Raw genomic sequence first — 18,424 nt, forward strand, 5'->3', positions numbered from 1 at the left:
CCATGCACGCAGAGATCCGTGACTTCAAGCTGATCTCGTTGAACATTTGTGGAGGATCAAATGAAGTGCCGCGGCACCTTGATCTAGCCCTATTTATTACATTTGTTTAGTTATTTTATTGTTTGTTGTATTTTAATTTGAAAACAATCTCCACAAACATATTTATTGCTATGCTATATTTGATAAATGGTTGTGTGTTAAAAAAGGTTTAAAAAAATATTTGGGCGCGGCGTTTGGGGGACGTGGCTGGGGAGCGACATCCCCAAACACGGCACGAACAAAATACGTCCCCTAAACGTTCAATCCGACGCGCTTTGGGGAACGGTTTGGGGGACACGACTGGAGATGCTCTAAGCAGCCTAGGGACACGGATAAATAGCCACGACACCATTAAGTTACCATATATGAACGCTTGGAGGTATGAGGTAATTTTGAGGAGTCAAGACGGAACACTTTGGGGAGTATGAAATAATTTCAAGGCCTCGTTTAAGTCATCCACCTCTTTCATATTACGCCATAAGTATTGGCTTAATGTTCAAGAATTCTTCTAAAAGCCGAGCAAAGAAATGAACTAAAGAACTTTTACTGTCACTACAGTTGACTTGATTCTAGCTAGCATGGGACTAAACCAGAAACACTTGGTAAATGAAAAAAAGTGTAGTTGAGCAGGTTCTAACTACACACCCATACATTTTTTTGGTATGCAGGTCACTGAAACATTACGAGAATAATGTAGAGAAAATAGTTCCAATTTTATTTTAGTAATTTAAAAATTGAAATATTTGAAATTGAAAAATCTAATTTATACAATTTTATTGTCATAAAACTCCTGAATTGTTTTTCCTATATTTTATATCAAATGTTTCAGTGAACTGCAAAGTTTCAAGTTCAAATGTTGTATGGTTTGAGAGACACACAAAAAAAAGTCATTTGTGAGGGGAAAAAAAGTTAACACGGACCTTGATGCACCTACGAACATAATAAGGGGTGTGCCGTGAGCGTGTGCTCAGAATATCCCCTCTCGTAGCCTTGGAAAAAATGCTAGTTTTTTTTCTTTTGAAATGGGGGAAATATCGCCCCTGCATCCAAAGGATATGCACATGGCTGTTTTTATTAGATTATTCACAATAACTTACAAGAGCAATACAAAAGATCAAACTTGAAGCCACCTCGCTAAATCTATAGAGGGATGAAGGGGTGACAATTCACCAACTCATATCATCCAAAAATCAAATGCCTTCTCAGGCCGTCCAATAGCATATAAGAAGCACATCCAGTCAAGCAGACTCTCAGCATACGCTAACACATACGCCATAGAAATTGCTACCACCGTCTTCCTCGACTCCATCTTCAAGAGACACCATCGCATTGACCCTGCCAGGCCTGCCATCGATGCCGCCACGGCGCCAGACGACTCCACCATTATGCGTGTGTCCATCACACTGCATCCGCCCCAAGACACCACTGCACCATGCCGCGGCGACTCGATGACGCCGACATAACAAAAGCACACCGCTCCACCTCAGCACCACCGCCATCCGTTGTCTGCTCGAAAAAACGATGCCCCCAACAGGGAGAATGGTGTTGCGCGCCGCCATTCTCCGATCCGGGAGACCCGGGTCTAGGGTTTCCCCTGGAGTAGTCCAGACAAAGAATGCAGACTGTAGAGACAATGCCTTCAACAAGGTAACGACGAAACGCGCTGCCATCATCCGACCTGACTGAAGTCCGGGCTGGCTTTCACCGGCAGTTGCGCCTCGCCATCGGGAGCTAGGCGATGGATCGCAAGATCCGCCACTGCTAGCCACACAACTAGCCGATCTCCCCCGGCGAGAGAGTAGACCACCACCGCGGTGCCACGGTCAGCGGCACCTGACGCCCGCCACCTGCCACCAGGTCGACGCCGTCACCTCCATCGCCATCCAGGGCCACCGCCCTTAGTGCCGTGGTCCCAAACCTTGAGGAGGACAGCACGAGATCCGCCCGCATCCCCACCCGCCCGGCGATGCCGAGGCGAGGAAGGAGGAGAGGACCGCACCGCCCCCATCATCGCCAGGATCCGGGGCCGCGCCGCCGCCTCCATCATCGTCCGCCCGGCGAGGCCACGGTGAGGAATGGAGGAGAGGCCGCGCCGCCATGTCCAGGGCCGCGCCGCCGCCCCCATCACCGCCTGCCCGACGATGCCGTGCCGAAGACGGGATGAGAGGCCACGCCGCCATCGACCGGCAGGGAATGGGACCATCCCCCCCGGCGCGGAGGCGTGCCTCCTACCGCCGCACTAGGGGACCACGCGCGGATCCCCGCCGCCCCCATCACCGGCCGTGCCAGGCTTCGCCGGCGGCATCCTCAGGGGACGGCGAGGGGAAGGGAGGGAGGTGGGGAAGGCGGCGGCGGCGTGGGGCTAGGTTTCCACCCCCGAGTCGCCTGGAGGGGGACGACCCGAGGGGTCAAGCTGAATCCCGAGGAAAAAACTGCTAGTATCTTAATAGACTTGTCATGGGGGATGTTGATGCAATTTGACCACGAATGTTGTTGGAAATGTTGGGCTCCAGGGCCATGTTTAGGTTGGCTTGTTGAGCTTGCCTTGTTGGTTTTCATCTGGTATTCCAATCCATACTAACCGGTAAAGTTGTAAGGCTTCGATCTGGTCAGTTTCAATTATAAGTTGGAACAATTATTTTTATAATAATCAAAGGTTCCAGTGGTTGCGCGAATAAGAAATATTATTACCATGTACTCTCTCAAACGACTTATACACTGTTAGAATATGGCTAGTGGAGGGTCATGGCAATCAAACAACAAAAGAATTAGGGTTCTATATTTTCTACACTGTCGAGACTCTTAGGACCGTGAAACGCGTTTTCGCTTAGCATGATATATGTTTTTTTTATTACTTTTGGCCAGTTCAACTAAGTAAGGGTAGCTAGATAGAACCATGCATCAGCTCCAACGTCCAACAACCTTCCAAATCGAAGTTATTAACCCCATCCAACTGATTGATCTTGCCACCGAGGATGCTGAAGTGCATCTTTTCTTCTTCAGAACCGCTATTTAAGCCCGTGCGTTCCCTTGTATCCTCCTCACCCACCATCACTTGCTCCATCTAGCAAATCTAGCTACCTCATCTCCAGCCACACCCAGCTCACCACTAGCTCAAGGTAAGAGATGGCCCGCTCTGCAGCAGCCCAGATCGTGGTGGTCGCCATTGTGGCGGCGATGCTCCTCTCGGCGCCTTTCGCCGCCAACGCCGCCATCTCCTGTGGTCAGGTGAGCTCTGCCTTGAGCCCCTGCATGGCCTACGCTAAAGGCGGCGCCTCCCCGTCCGCGGGCTGCTGCGGCGGCGTCAAGAGCCTCGCCAACTCCGCCAAGAGCACCGCCGACAAGCGCGCCGCCTGCAACTGCCTCAAGAAATTGGTCGGCAGCATTAGCGGGATCAAGGCCGGTAACGCCGCCAGCATCCCCTCCAAGTGTGGCGTCAGCATCCCCTACGCCATCAGCACCTCCGTCAACTGCAACAGCATCAACTGATCCATCCACTACTCCGAACCGGCGTCACACACGTTTACACCTACTATATTATTTATACCGAATAAAAACTCTCATGTATCTCCCCGTCAGAGATCGAGAGGAGATGAGTACTCGAACCAGCTCTCCGTGGCCGGCCGGCATTGTATCGGTGTTTAGTTGTTCCCTTCTCTCCATTTGAGGAGAAACCATCGAGAGTTTGCTTTGTACACCATGTTTATGCACTGCCAGAGTGCCAGTGTAGTGTATGCTTGTTTGTGTCAATTGCATCTCTCTGTATATTCTATTATGCTTGTTTGAAACTTCTAAACACAAAGGGGCTATACCGGCACGCAGTGGCGATGTTGAGCGAGAGGTAGTACTCCCTCTGGTCGTCTTTAATCGACGCAGCAACTGTACCTACACAAGCTAGTACTCCCTATGCACTCTCGGCGTCGATTTAATCCGAACGGAGGAGTAGTAAGGAAGACAAAACATGCAGTAGTCCTTCTGCGTCGTTCTCGGAAAAAAAAAATAAGAGATTTCTATCCCAGAGATATTGGACCAAGATAACCATGCGCATAGAGAAGAGGCTATGGTCGGGAAGCAAATTTGGTACCATGAGCACCACTGCTTTCAGTTTTTAAAATATTTATTTAAAAACTGAATTTCTGCATATTTCAAAAAATCATCACATTTATTCCATGAATACATACCCATATTCTGAATAATCATGCAAAGTTTCGGTAGAAATTGCATTGTATTTTGAGCTACAGGAAAATAACAAATTTGTGGCTACGTATAGAGGTATATGTTTGTCAGAAATTTGTCTTTTTTGTATAGCTTAAAATATAACATATTTTTCTTCAAAATTTCTACCGTACCTTCAGAATGTTTATATATATGTGGGTATTTAATTTCATATTTTTTAAAATCCAAAAAATTTGATTTTTTAAAATCAGGAGCACTGGTCCTCATGTGCCAAATACACTTTTCGCTATGGTCGCCTAATATGTAGAAGAGAAAGGGACATCGTTGGGCCCGACAACAACGGCACATGAGGTGCACAAAGATTTATAGTATAAGTTTTTGACAAAGTCAAACTATGTAAAACTTGACGAAGCTGTTAGAAGAAATACCTATAACATATAGGACTACAATAAGAAATAAGAATCATTAGATACATGGTAAAATATATTTCCATCTGATATCTATATACTTTTATAGGTGTTGATGGTTTTTTTCGTTTATGCTTGCTTAAACATTAGTACTTTGTTTAATGTCTGGAAAATTATAGGACATGGTGTTTTGGCTCATAGGTCTAAATACATCTATTAAGAAAAATGTATATTAAATATATTTAAACATGTTTAAAAAAATCTGAAAACAAATCCTGGGTGTACATCCGGACATACTATGTTCATACAAAATAAATTATGGGGAAAAGATATTTTTTATGTGTTGTGTAAAAATGACGAATAAATGTTTCCTAGGAAGCAATTTAAAAGCACCACAAAATGTATTTTTACACAAGTCACAAAAAATGTCGTTCTTTCGCGAAAATTTGTGTGCGGACATAGAATGTGTGGGAATTAGTTTCAGAGTTTCTGACATTTTGAAATAGGATTTTTAAATAATGGGTGTATCTACACCTATGAGCAAAAGTGCATTTCACAAAATTATATGCCTTCTTTTGAGGAACAGAGAAAGTACGGCTGTTAGTGTTAAGCTCGCCCTGATTCCTGCGTCATGTACTGCTCAATATGTTTTAGCTTTTATTATTACTGAAGCATTTTAAAGCCTTTTTTCCTAGTGGAGTTTTTTCCCAGATACAAGTAGAGTTTGAGCGTGTTCTTTGCAAAAACCGTACAACTTTGTTAGGCCATCTTCTTATGTACCAACTGGTTTACCTTCTGTGCACTACAACACAAATTTGCTTGTAGTGACACCTCTCTAGAGGTTCTAGCATTTGCCTATATAAATTTGTTGTCAAATTAATGTGTAAACACATTTCTTAATCTAGAGACCTTCTCTGAAGTTCTTATTTTTTTCTTCTTAAAGCTCGATAAAACTTTACATGTTTAATTTCCCAAAAACAAAAATACGCCTTTTTCAGGAAAGAATGGAGTAGGAGTTTTAGCGTTAAGATCATCATGATTCCCGTGCCATGTGCGATGTGTTTTAACTAGTATGTTTAGACAAAATATTGTAAGATCTCTTTAAAAGTGGAGTTTCGGTGTGTTTGAAACTATACAACCTTGGTAGGTTATCTTGTTATGTACCAAGTGTGGTTACATTTTTTGCACTACAACACAAATTTGCTTCTTGTGACGCTTGTCAAGAGGTTGTATCATTTCTCTAAATTTATTATATAACCATGTAGAAGCTCTTTTCTTTATGTAAAGACACTTATGTGAAGGGCCATATAAAGTATTGTAAATGTAGATACATTAGTTGGGACAATTTTGTCGTAGGTACATGAAGGCACTTGCAAACTAGTCAGGGATTTACCGAGTCTACCACACACTCTGCATACAATCCGTCATGTGATTGCACATGTTAATTGGGTCCACCATAATTTGCCGAGTGCGGACTATTATCGCTATCGATTAGCTCGTGGGGTGTCTCATTTTTCTGCCAAGTGGCACGGTAAGGTAAGCCAAGTGTCATGTCCTGCATTCAGTTGCCGATTTCCCAGAAAGCAGTTGGTAAAATATGAAATTGACAAGCAAATTGTGCTTTGTCTAGTGTGTAGCGCTATAGCAGGCTTTACCTACTGTTATTAACACTCTGCCAAACATAATTTTTTTATGTAGTGGGAACCCACTCTGTTGTATAAGCCTATCTAAGATGGCTTCGAATAAGATATTTTGACGATTAAGCCCTAAATAGAACCTTAAGCATTATAGGCTTACCATAGACTAATCTTCATTGGCTCGTAGACTATGTTGGAAATCTCATATATGTCGCTGATAGCAAGCAGTTGTGTACTCTCGTATAATATATGTGTCGTTATTTGGTCAGACCAACTAAGATGTTTTTTAATATTTTTGGCACAAAAATCTAAAAACACCTTTCTTTAATTACTTTCATAAAAATGATTAATAATTAGAAAAATATTTGTGTTGTAAAAATAAAATATTCAGATATAAAATAAATTTTCACCTTTTTATTTAATTTTAAAAAAATCTTTCACGTAGAAAAGAAGCATACATTGGACAACAGGAAATGTTCACATATATGTATATAAAAATGTGTGTCTACTACAAAACAATGATCATTTATATTGTAAAGATGTCCATTCTGAAAATAATGTTCGCTGTTTCAAGAAAAAACTTCATGAGAGTATGAGACTTACAAAATATTCTTATTTTTGCCACTAAAATTATAATCACATATGTAAAATTAAATATAAAATTAACTATATAAAAAATTATATTCATGTACTTACCCAACTTTAGTGAATGAAACAAAAAAGGTATATAGAAAAAATTAAAAATTAAACAAAAGAAAATCAATAATGAAAATAACAAAAAAAAGATTTATTGGGCAGGCCCACGTGCCGAACACGCACGCATGCGACTCATGATGCTGCTGTTGGGAGGTGCTATACATCGCTTTAAGTGGCTCGGGAAGCTCCTGTACCCAATGTGGCCCTAAATGGGCTGCAATGTCATCGCCCATTAAATCAGGTGATATGATTTTTCAGTTTTGATGCATTTACATTTTTAAATTTGATGATTTTTTTCAAATTCGGTGAACAAATTTTAAGATTGCGAAAATTTATAAAGTATGAATTTTTTTCAAACACCACCTGAACAATTGTTTCAAATCCCCGTAAATATTTTTCAAATACATGACATTTTCCTAAATTTGAATAATTTTAAAACCTTGATTTTTTTAATGTTGAACATTTCATAAAACCATGGTTTTTCCCCAAATTTGTACCTTTCAAAATTCACGAGATTTTATAAATCTCGTGTTCCATGCGATAACAATATGTATTGAGATTTAATTCTATATGAGAGACGTGTTGCATTTTTAACAAATCATATCAAGATTGTTTCCATTTCCCCTGATCAAACCGTTTCGTCAACATGAGTTTATTATATATTTCGCGGTTCACTGATCCAAAAAAAAAATGTGTTTGTTGAACAGCTTGTGGTAGTTGACTGTAACTGGATTTGAAATAAAACCCGAAGTTCTCCCGCAAACAAAAAAAAGTTCAACAATGTTGGAGGTATCAGACGGTCGCGTATCCCCTCCCCACCGGTACAACGGTGCTAAATTCGCGATCGCCTAGCTAATTCAGAGACCGTCATCAGTCCACTCAACAGCCTAGTCGTATGTTCTGCTGCCGATGATTAATCACTCCACAATTGGAAAATATAGTGCCAAATCCACCAAGTCCTATTTAAGCTCATACATTCCCTCGTATCCTCCTCGTCTACAAAAGCCTCAGAAGCTATTTGCACTGCTAATTAGCTTGAGAGATCAAGTGATGGCACGCGCTGCAGCCACCCTTCAGCTCCTGCTGGTCGCCGTGGTGGCAGCGATGCTCCTCGCGGCGCCTCACGCCGCCGACGCGGCCATCTCCTGCGGCCAGGTGAACTCCGCCCTCAGCCCTTGCATCCTCTACGCGCGGGGCCTCGCCGGCGCCCCGTCAGCGGCTTGCTGCGGCGGCGTCAAGAGCCTCGCCGCGGCGACGAAGACCACTGCCGACAGGCGCGCCGCATGCAGCTGCCTCAAGATGGCCGCCGGCCGCATGACCGGGCTCAACAACGGCAACACCGCCAACATCCCGGCCAAGTGCGGCGTCAGCGTCCCCTACGGCAACATCAGCGCCTCCGTCGACTGCTCCAAGGTCAATTGATCTGGAGATCACTCGACGGTCGACGCCACACACGGCGTTTAGCCCGGTCCACCATCGGTGCCGAGACAGCTGACTTGAGGTTAAGTATGCGTGGTGTTTACTAAATAAAAGCTTGGGCAGCATGCACGGATGGTACATGGTACGTAAGTATGTGCGGTTTGTATACATGTACGCTGTCTAGCTGTCGATGGACGGTACCAGCGTTTACTTAAGAGTCTATGTTCGGTTTGCCCCACTTCGATCGAGCAGAATGTTGTAGTTTGTGACAGCGTCAGCAGTGTTGATGAATATACTTTCCCCGTCCTCAAATAATAAGTGTGTGTTTGAACATGTCTAATTCAAGTTTTATTAGCTCACTACAGGAATGGGCCTATACGCCGACGGCCAAACCCTACGCCGAGGGCATTTTATCGGGGCCGTCGGCGTACGGCCTCGCCAGGGCAGCGCCGGAAGCCGACCGTCGGCGTCTAGGTACCGTCGGCGTATAGGCTCCTACGCCGAGGGCCGTCGTCGGCGTCTACCTGGCCCTCGGCGTAGAGGTCTCCATCACCTCCCCTCGCACCCGCACCGTCACCGCCCTCTCACGGCGTCAGACAGACGCCGAGGGCTACCCTCGGCATAGGGCATGGCCACCCTATGCCGACGGCCACCCTCGGCATATAGACTTTTTTTTTTATTTTTTCTTTTTTCTCTCTCTCATATTACTTTATATTATGTTTCTATTATTTATTTACTAGTATGCATTATGTAAAAAATGGTTCTATTTTTTAAGAATTCGTAGATGGCATATGTAGGTCCCACGGGTGACGCTCTTCGCAGACGGGTCAACCGGAGCCACTAGGCCCAACATTTGCTATCGATGTACATATGGGTAGATCCGCGGGGTCCCCGCCCTACGGTTTCCCTAACCCTAACTCTAACCCTAACCCTAACTCTAACCCTAACTCTAACCCTAACTCTAACCCTAACCCTAACCCTAACTCTAGCCCTAACCCTAACCCTAGGGTTTCCACATACATTGCTAACTCTAACCCTAACCCTAACTCTAGCCCTAACCCTAACCATAGGGTTTCCACATACATTGCTAACTCTAACCCTAACCTAACCCTAACTCTAACCCTAACCCTAGGGTTTCCACATACATTGCTAACCCTAACTATAACCATAACAGATCACTTGGTAAAACCCTAACCCTAGGGGTCCCGCCCTAGGGTTTCCCAAAAGCAGATCACCGGAGCGTCAGAATTGTTGGAAAACTTGCTTCTGCCCCTAACATACATGTACAAGTGTGATGTAAGGTTTGGCTAACCTTGGATGTACCCGGCGTTGACGATTTCCGCATAATGGGCTACCAGTTGGTAAAATCCAGGATCTGTATGTGGAAACCCCCGCCATGGCTCGAACGGAGCCTATTTTATGGTAAAGTATGCCCAACCTATCGTTTCCATGTACATATGTCCTAAACAAAGCAAACTAAATAAAAAAGTCCACTGGTAAACCCTCGCACGGAGAAAGCTATAGGGGTAGATGTGTGGGGTCCCCGCCCTAGGGTTTTCCAAGTTCTGAGACCACCGGAGCGTCGGAATCGCTGGAAAACTTGTGTGTGCCCACATGGCATGCACAAAAGTGATTTGAGATGGTTTTATATCCAAGGATACCCCCCCAAGGTGTGTCCGGCTTCTCGGACAGGGGGTTCCTACACTTAGGCAGATTCTGGATGTATAGGGGGGAACTCCCTCGGAGGTGAACTGGAGAGAAAAGTGATACATTTAAGAACTTAAGACCCAGACACGATACAAAACACTTAAATAACTAGACCCACACACATACCAAAGCGCTTAAAGTACTAGACCCACACACGAACTGAAACACTTAAAGAACTACACCCACACACAGGAACCAACACACTTAAAGAACTACACCCACACAGGAACCAAAACACTTAAAGAACTAGACGCACACACAAACCAAAACATTTAAAGAACTACACCCACACACGAATAAAGCACTTAACGCTAGACACACGAACTCGACACACACACATATTAATCAGAGAAGTCAAAATCTTCGTCCTCGCTGGGGGTGTCCTCTGAAGCGGTGGTTGTGAAGATCCACGACCACCGTTCATCATCCTCCCCCCATGTCGACGCCTCTCCTTTGGCGTACTCTGCTTCAACCGCAGCCTTCCTCTGCCGCTTTCCCGCCCTCCTCTCTCTCAGGTACGTCTGCTGGTCCGTCCAGAATGCGCGTTCTGCCTCGTCGGCTCCGGGATGGTCTCTGCGCCACTGTGCCATGAACTGCTCGTCCGCCTCGGTGGTATCAATCCGTCGCTGGCCAGACCTGTACCGCCGCCGCGCTTCACCCTGTGAGCGAAGTAGCGGCTCAGTAGAGAGACTCTGAGCTTCCGTCAGAGACCTGACCTCCGGGAAGTTCATTTCGTGGCGCGGCCGGCCAAACCTCCAAGCTGCAACGTCGTATGCGCGGGCAGGAGCCTCCTTCGTGTAGAAGGTGCCGAGCCACACACGCGTACCACCGGCGGTGATTTCAGCCGCGAAATGTCCCGCAGGCCGCAGGCGAACGCCGATGAAGCCCGTGTTGCTACGGCGACGAGGAGCCATCTCAGCGGCAGCTCAGCTCAGAGGATTTTGTGGTGCTGTTGGATGAGAGAAGTGATGAGGGGAGAAATGTTGCTGGTGCTGTTAGTGGAGAAGACATGGCTATATATAGGCCGACGAGGGGCTGAAACGGCGGGAAAACTTGGCGGGAGAGAATGGGCGGGAAAACTTGGCGGAAGAGAATGAGCGGGAAAGGGTGGGCGGGAAAACTTGGCGGGAAATCATGGCGGGAAAAAAGGGCGGGGAAGAAGCAGCGGGAAAGGGTGAGCGGGAAAAAAGGGCGGGAGAGAAGTAGCAGGGCGTAGGGAATGGCCCCAAAACTTGTGTGTGTCCACATTGAATGCACAAAAGTGATTTGAGATGGTTTTATATCCAAGTCTACCCCCCAGGTGTGTCCGGCTTCTCGGACAGGGGGTTCCTACACTTAGGCAGATTCTGCATGTATAGGGGGGAACTCCCTCGGAGTTGAACCGGAGAGAAACTTGAGATCATATGGGATGATCCTTGTTTCCACATGTACCTATGGCCTAACCAAGCTCAAATGGAGGCATATGCCCACCGGGGGAGCCCCGATGGGATGCAGTCAAAGGGGTAGACCGCGCGGTCAACAGAACTAGGGTTTCATCGGAAATCGAGCATCCGATCAAGGGAATGGCCCCAAAACTTGTGTGTGTCCACATGGAATGCACAAAAGTGATTTGAGATGGTTTTATATCCAAGGCTACCCCTGTGTGTCGGCTTCTCGGACAGGGGGTTACTACACTTAGGCGGGTCTGCATGTATAGGGGGGAACTCCCTCGGAGTTGAACCGGAGAGAAACTTGGGATCATATGGGATGATCCTTGTTTCCACATGTACCTATGACCTAACCAAGCTCAAATGGAGGCATATGCCCACCGGGGGAGCCCCGATGGGATGCAGTCAAAGGGGTAGACCGCGCGGTCAACAAAACTAGGGTTTCGTCGGAAATCGAGCATCAGATCTAGGGAATGGCCCCAAAACTTGTGTGTGTCCACATGGAATGCACAAAAGTGATTTGAGATGGTTTTATATCCAAGGCTACCCCCCCAGGTGTGTCCGGCTTCTCGGACAGGGGGTTACTACACTTAGGCAGATTCTGCATGTATAGGGGGGAACTCCCTCGGAGTTGAACCGGAGAGAAACTTGGGAAATATATAATTTAATAAATATAATTGACATTAATAAAATTTAAATACAAAAAAAATTGAAAAATACAAAAAAAGGGGCTATGCCGAGGGCTGCCCTCGGCATATGCCTGGCCCTCGGCATAGGGACGGTCGGCCGGGTCAGTTTTATGTGCTGGTCTGGCTCGACCAGCACCTAACCTAACCACCACGCGCCCTCTCCCCCGAGCCCGAGCTCCCGCCTGCCCGCCGCCGCCTCCCGCCTGCCCGCCGCCCTCCGCCGCCGCCTCCCGCCTGCCCGCCGCCCTCCTCCACCTCACTCCTGCCCTCGCCGCCCTCCTTCGCCGCCCTCCTTCCCCGTCGCCATCTCCCCTTGCCGCCCTCCTCCTCCCGGCCCGGCCTGCTCGCGCCGCCTCCTCCGCCTCCACGCGCCCCCTCCCGCCGGCCCGCCGCCCTCCTCCTCCTCACGCCCCCGCCCGCCGTCCCCGCCCACCGGCCCGGCCTCCTCCTCGCGCCCCCGCCCACCGAGCTCCCTGGCCGGCCTCCTCCTCGCGCCCCTGCCCACGGTAAGATTTTTTTTTTTTATTTGTGTATTGGTTTTAGTTGTTGAAATTGAAATGTGTAAGAAAATAGTAATTGAAATGTGTAATTGATTTGAAATAGAAAGAAAGAAATAGTAATTGAAATTGAAATTGAAATTGAAAGAAATAGAAATAGAAATTGAAATTGATTTGAAAATTGGAAAGAAATAGAAATGAAATGGAAATGTGTAATAGAAATAGAAATGAATTTGTTTAATAATGGAAATAGAAATGCAAATGTGAATTTGTTCTAATAATGTGAATTTGTAATAGGCCATGTGGTGACCGCCTCGTCATGAGCACCCCGGCGTGACAATCCCGGATCTTTGACGCGCTTCTCGACGTTCGCCGACATCGACACTCCGTTGTTGGACTACTTCCTCTTCAGCCGAGGGTGAGCTAAATTTCCAACTTCTTCTCCGCATTTTCTTATGTCACTAGATTCATTTTCCAAGTCCAGTTGCGTAACCTAGGTGTCACTTCCCGTCCGCGAGCGTTACGCGGATAAATATGCATTAGTGGTCCGCATATTTTGAACCGTAACGCTTGCGGCATTTACGGGACAGTCGACGGATGCGTAGTTGTCTACGTTTTCCATGTTCTACTCCGGTCCGAGTCAGGATTTCGGCGGCGCCTCCCCGTTGTTCTCCGGATGCACATCCTCTCGGCTTTTTGCCGAGACGTGTATCGGGAGAGCAGCGGGGAGGTGCTGCCGAAATTCTGACTTGGACCGGGGTAGAGCATGGAGAACGTAGCCAACTACGGATCCGGCGGCTGCTAGGAGCCCACCTAGTAGAGATGTAGGTTGATGCATGCGTTTCGCCCGGTAAAATAAATAAAAATATGATGCATTTAATTTCCTATTTGATATAAATGCTATGTACGTGGTTTGGCTCCCAATAAAGCGAGAGGATGGCTGATAATGGATGGATGTACAATGAGCGTGTTAGTGCGGCGAGAAAACAGAGATGAGTGGACAAGGAAGACCCATTTTCTAGTGAATGAGTTAGCGCGTGGTACAAAGGGGCTGGTTCGGGCACTTTGCCCTGTGTTCGCTGCGTGAAGCGTCAACGTCGTGGGAAGGATGAAATGTATAGACACCTTCTGCAATATGGGTATATGCATGGGTACGTCACGGAAATCGACTTTGATGAGCGCGAACGTGACAGAGGTGAGGTGATGCGGCAGCGGCTCAATGGCAATGCGTACGATGGAGTTAGAGACTTTCTAGATGATCTCGTCCATGCCGATGTCCCGGATTCGCCGCCAGAACCGGAGGCGCCGCTGTAATCCGGATGCGCCGCCAGAACCGGAGGAACCAGAGCCAACCGCGAAGGCCTTCTATGATATGATTGCCGCGGCTAAGAGGCCTCTGTACGAGGGCGCCGCGATTTCTCAGCTCGATGCCATCTCCCAATGTCTAGCCGACAAGACCCGGTACAACACCACCCGTGAGGGCTTTGAAGCAAGTCTGAAAATAACTGGTAACATGTTGCCCAAAGATCATTGTCTGCCTCAAAGCCTGCACGCGACGAGGAGAATGATGAAGGACCTCAACATGGATTATCAAAGGATAGACTGTTGTCCGAAAGGCTGCGTTCTATTTTGGAGACAGTATGCGGAGGACAAGTACTGTCCCATCTGTAAGCAGTCTAGGTATGAAGAGGTAACGGGAAAGGATGGTCAGGTGAGGCAGTCAAGCACCGCAAAGTCGATTCTTCGATATCTCCCATTCATAAAAAGAATCCAGCGGCTTTACATGCACGAGGAGACAGCCAAACAGATGACGTGGCACAAGTATGGGAAGAGATTCGTGGACGAAAACAAGAAGTTGAAGATGGGACATCCATCCGATGGTACGGCATGGAAGAACTTCGATACAAAACACCGCCTTAAGGCAGCCGAGGCTCAGAATGTCAGAATTGCGATAGCAACAGATGGCTTCAATCCATATGGTATGTCCAATTCCAATTACAGTTGCTGGCCCGTGTTTGTTATTCCGCTCAATCTCCCTCCCGGAGTCCTAATGACGAGGAAGACCATGTTTCTGTCGGCCGATCATTCCAGGCCCTCATTACCCGGGGAAGAATTTGAGTGTCTACATGCAGCCGATTGTGGAAGATTTGAACCACTCTTGGCACCACGGGACATTGACGTACGACCGAGCATCGAAGACAAACTTCTGCATGAGAGTTTGGTTGCAGTATACCATGCATGACTTGCCCGGGTACGCCCTAACATGTGGATGGTGTACAGTTGGTAAGTGGCCATGCCCGGTGTGCGAGCATCGGCTTGAGTTCCTTTGGCTACGAAGGGTCGCAAGTATGTTGCGTTTGACACGAATCGACAGGTCCTCAAAAAGGAGGCATCCGTTTAGAGAAGACAAAAAGAACTTCAAGAAGGGCAAAGTTGTGCATGAAAAAAAAGATGTGCCGAAGTTTGATGGTACACTTGTTGAAGCCGAGCTACGTGCTCTCGTGCCGGCAGCGACGCCAACTGGCCATCAATTTGAGGGATATGGTGTAACGCACAACTGGACTCACGAGGCGGCTTTAACGAAGCTCGAGTATTACAAGGACCTCGAACTTCCCCATAACATCGATGTGATGCACACTGTAAAGAATGTCGCGGAGTCCGTCTTTCACACATGCCTGAACATTCCCGGGAAGTCAAAGGATAATGTCAAGGCTAGAGTCGATATTGAGATCCTCTGTGATAGGGAAAAATTACACATGAAGCGTCCTATTGGCCGTCAAAAGAATTGGTTCAAGCCGCATGCCAACTTCTGCCTTGATTCCATCCAAAAGAAGGAGGCATTCAGGTGGCTCAAATACGTCGTGATGTTCCCGGATGGTTATTGCTCGAATATGAGTAAGGGAGTTAATCTTTCGACGGGAAAAGTCACCGGAGCTCAAGAGTCACGACTATCATATATGGATTCAGCGGCTCATGCCGGTGATGCTTCGAGGGTATATCCCCGAGAAAGTCTGGCGAGTGCTTGCGCAGTTGAGCCATTTCTTCCGCACGCTATGTGCTAAGCAGATATGTCCCGAGGTTATTGCAAAGCTACAACATACAGTGCCGGAGTTGCTATGCAATTTGGAGATGATATTTCCGCCAGGCTTCTTTACTCCGATGGCACATCTCATTGTGCACCTCGCCAACGAGGCACTCTTGGGTGGTCCGGTGCAGTTTCGTTGGCAGTTCTGTATTGAGAGAGAGTTTAAGTATATTCGAAAGATAGCGGAAACAAGGCCAAGATTGAAGCATGCATAGCTGAGGCAATATGCCTTCGGGAGATGGCAGATGCCGCGACAACGTACTATCCCGATGATGTTCCCACTCAGCATAACCCGGTCACTCGTTACAATGTCGACGTGCCCGAGAATGACCCCAAGCTAAAACTATTCCAATTCCCCGGTGGCAAGGCTGGTAAAGGAACAAAATATAAATTGGAGAACGAAGAGAAGGATTGTATAATGCTATATGTGCTTATGAACATGGAGGAAGTGATCCCATTCGTAAGGTAAAATGGTGAACAAATTACTTTGCAGCTAGTAACCTCGTCTCGGTCTAATGCTTATTTTCTCCTTTCAGCGAATTCACGGATGAAATGTGGCCGTATGATGAATTGCCCGAAACCTCGGAGATGGACACTCTACTGAAAGACGGTGCTCCCGGAATTAATAAAAACTTTGTGACATGGTTCATGGAAAAAGTAATTTCTAACCTTTCCTCTTACATTGCAACACGTGACTTGTCCCTCTTATTACACGTAACTAATGCACACAACAAATTTGAAATGTTCTTGTAGGGCCGTGAGAGAAACGTTGATATGATAGATGAGTTGAAATGTGTTTCCCAAGGTTGTAGCCGTGAGGTGACCAAGTATGAGAAGTATGATGTGAATGGGTTTCGCTTCCACACAGAGACGCACCAGAAGGGCCGGGCGAATCCCAAAACGATAAATACTGGGGTCTTCACCAAAGGAGCCAACAACTTTGATTACTACGGAAGGTTACAAAGTGTATACGAGTTGACATTCAATCGTACGAACGTGCAACTCAATATCGTCGTGTTCAAGTGTCATTGGTTCGACCCAATAGGTGGACAGAGAAGTGATAAGTCCATTGGGTTAGTTGAAGTTAAGCTTTCAACCACCTATAGCGGAGCCGATATCTTTATTGTGGCTCACCAAGCCAAGCAAGTTTATTATTTGCCCTACCCATGCCAGAAAGCGGAACTCAAGGGTTGGGAAGTCGTCTTCCAGGTATCGCCACATGGTAACCTACCGATTCCCTACGAGGATGATTACAACAACATTGACCCCGTGACATACGAGGGGATTTTCTATCAAGAGGAACAGGACTTCGGGGAATATATTTTAGAACCGTTTGTTCAAGAGGACCTCGGGAACGATGCGAAACTCGTGGTGAGTCAGTGGTGGATCTAAAGGACATATCTATGCTCGAGAAGTTACTTGAGGCGAATGACAATTATGATGAGCCTCCACCCGTCGACCCTTCAACTTTGTACTCACAAGATAGTGATAGTGATAGTGGGCCAGAGAAAGAGAAAGAGAAAGAGATGGAGTATGAGAGTGAGCATGAGAGCGATGATGGCTGGTGAGGGTCTTTTATTCTTAGTATTTATTATGTCAACATGCTTCTTAATTGCATTGTGCCTTTTATTCTTAGTATCTTCATTTTATTATGTCAACATGCTTCTTAATTGCATTGTGCCTTTTATTCTTAGTATCTTCATTTTATTATGTCAACATGCTTCTTAATTGCATTGTGCCTTTTATTCTTAGTATCTTCATATAATATGTCTTTGTGCTTAACTGTTTTATTCTTCTCAATGCAGGTGACTGGACAATATGAGCAGCGGCAAGGCAGACTCCGAGAGCTTGCTTAAGACGCTGGCGCAGGTGAAGAGGAATATTCCTAGACCCACTAGACGGAGTGATCGAGCCCCGGTGCAAAATCCGCGTTACGCCGATGGTACCGATGGAGGACGAGGACGAGGAGGACGAGGTGGAGGTGGAGGACGAGGACGAGGAGGACGAGGTGGAGGACGAGGTGGCGGCGGGGTACACATGGACTTTGACGAGCCACCCTCCGCTTCTGGCGACGTGGCTCCTGAGTTGTACCTAGAGGGTCCGTCTAGTGGGGAGGTGGAGATGGAGACGGAGTCTACACACGAGTCGGACTCTAGGGCTGAGTTGGAGGTGATGGAGGATGGGGGTGCGCCGAAGCCCTTGAAGCTTCGTGGAGAAGCTAGAGTCCCCGATGCGAGGAAGGAGCCGAAGACCCATGATGACAAGGCCCTTATCATTCCTTCGAGCGATGAGTAAGTGTACTACTTCAGAAATTTCGAACATGTATTTTCATCTTGGGCATAATAAACAATTTGGCATGTGTACTAATGTGTGATTTATTTGCAGCAACTGGACATGGGATGCCAAGCCCCCCCGCATGCCCAACAGCTTGCTTGGGGCTACGATTAAGAAGTTACGGCCCGGCAGATACACTCCCCTTAGCACGGTCCCCGGTGGCCCGACGAAGCTAGCCACTACTTGGGCGGACTATGAGGATGCCCCTGCCGTAGGCTTCGCGGCTTGCCGAGGCTGTGACCACCAAGTTACGGGTAAGGCATATATTTCTCGAGCACCGTTCATAGTTGATGACCCTAATGTGCTAACTC

The 18,424-nt window shown here is 46.9% G+C and overlaps 2 protein-coding genes across 2 annotated transcripts; both read left to right on the plus strand.

Annotated features, from left to right (window-relative positions):
- Window positions 1-3,064: 3,064 nt before the first annotated feature.
- LOC127294380 (non-specific lipid-transfer protein 2B) lies at window positions 3,065-3,789 on the plus strand. Its single transcript, XM_051324184.1, has one exon. It carries the CDS (start codon window positions 3,166-3,168, stop codon window positions 3,526-3,528), a length of 363 nt encoding a protein of 120 aa, XP_051180144.1. The 5' UTR covers window positions 3,065-3,165; the 3' UTR covers window positions 3,529-3,789.
- A 3,893-nt stretch (window positions 3,790-7,682) lies between these two features.
- Window positions 7,683-8,689, plus strand: LOC127348722 (non-specific lipid-transfer protein 1-like). Its single transcript, XM_051374649.1, has one exon. The coding sequence runs from the start codon at window positions 7,865-7,867 to the stop codon at window positions 8,375-8,377; it is 513 nt and encodes a 170-aa protein (XP_051230609.1). The 5' UTR covers window positions 7,683-7,864; the 3' UTR covers window positions 8,378-8,689.
- The last annotated feature ends 9,735 nt before the right edge of the window (window positions 8,690-18,424 follow it).

This window comes from Lolium perenne, chromosome 4 (genome assembly GCF_019359855.2).
Source record: "Lolium perenne isolate Kyuss_39 chromosome 4, Kyuss_2.0, whole genome shotgun sequence".
NCBI lineage: Eukaryota > Viridiplantae > Streptophyta > Magnoliopsida > Poales > Poaceae > Lolium > Lolium perenne.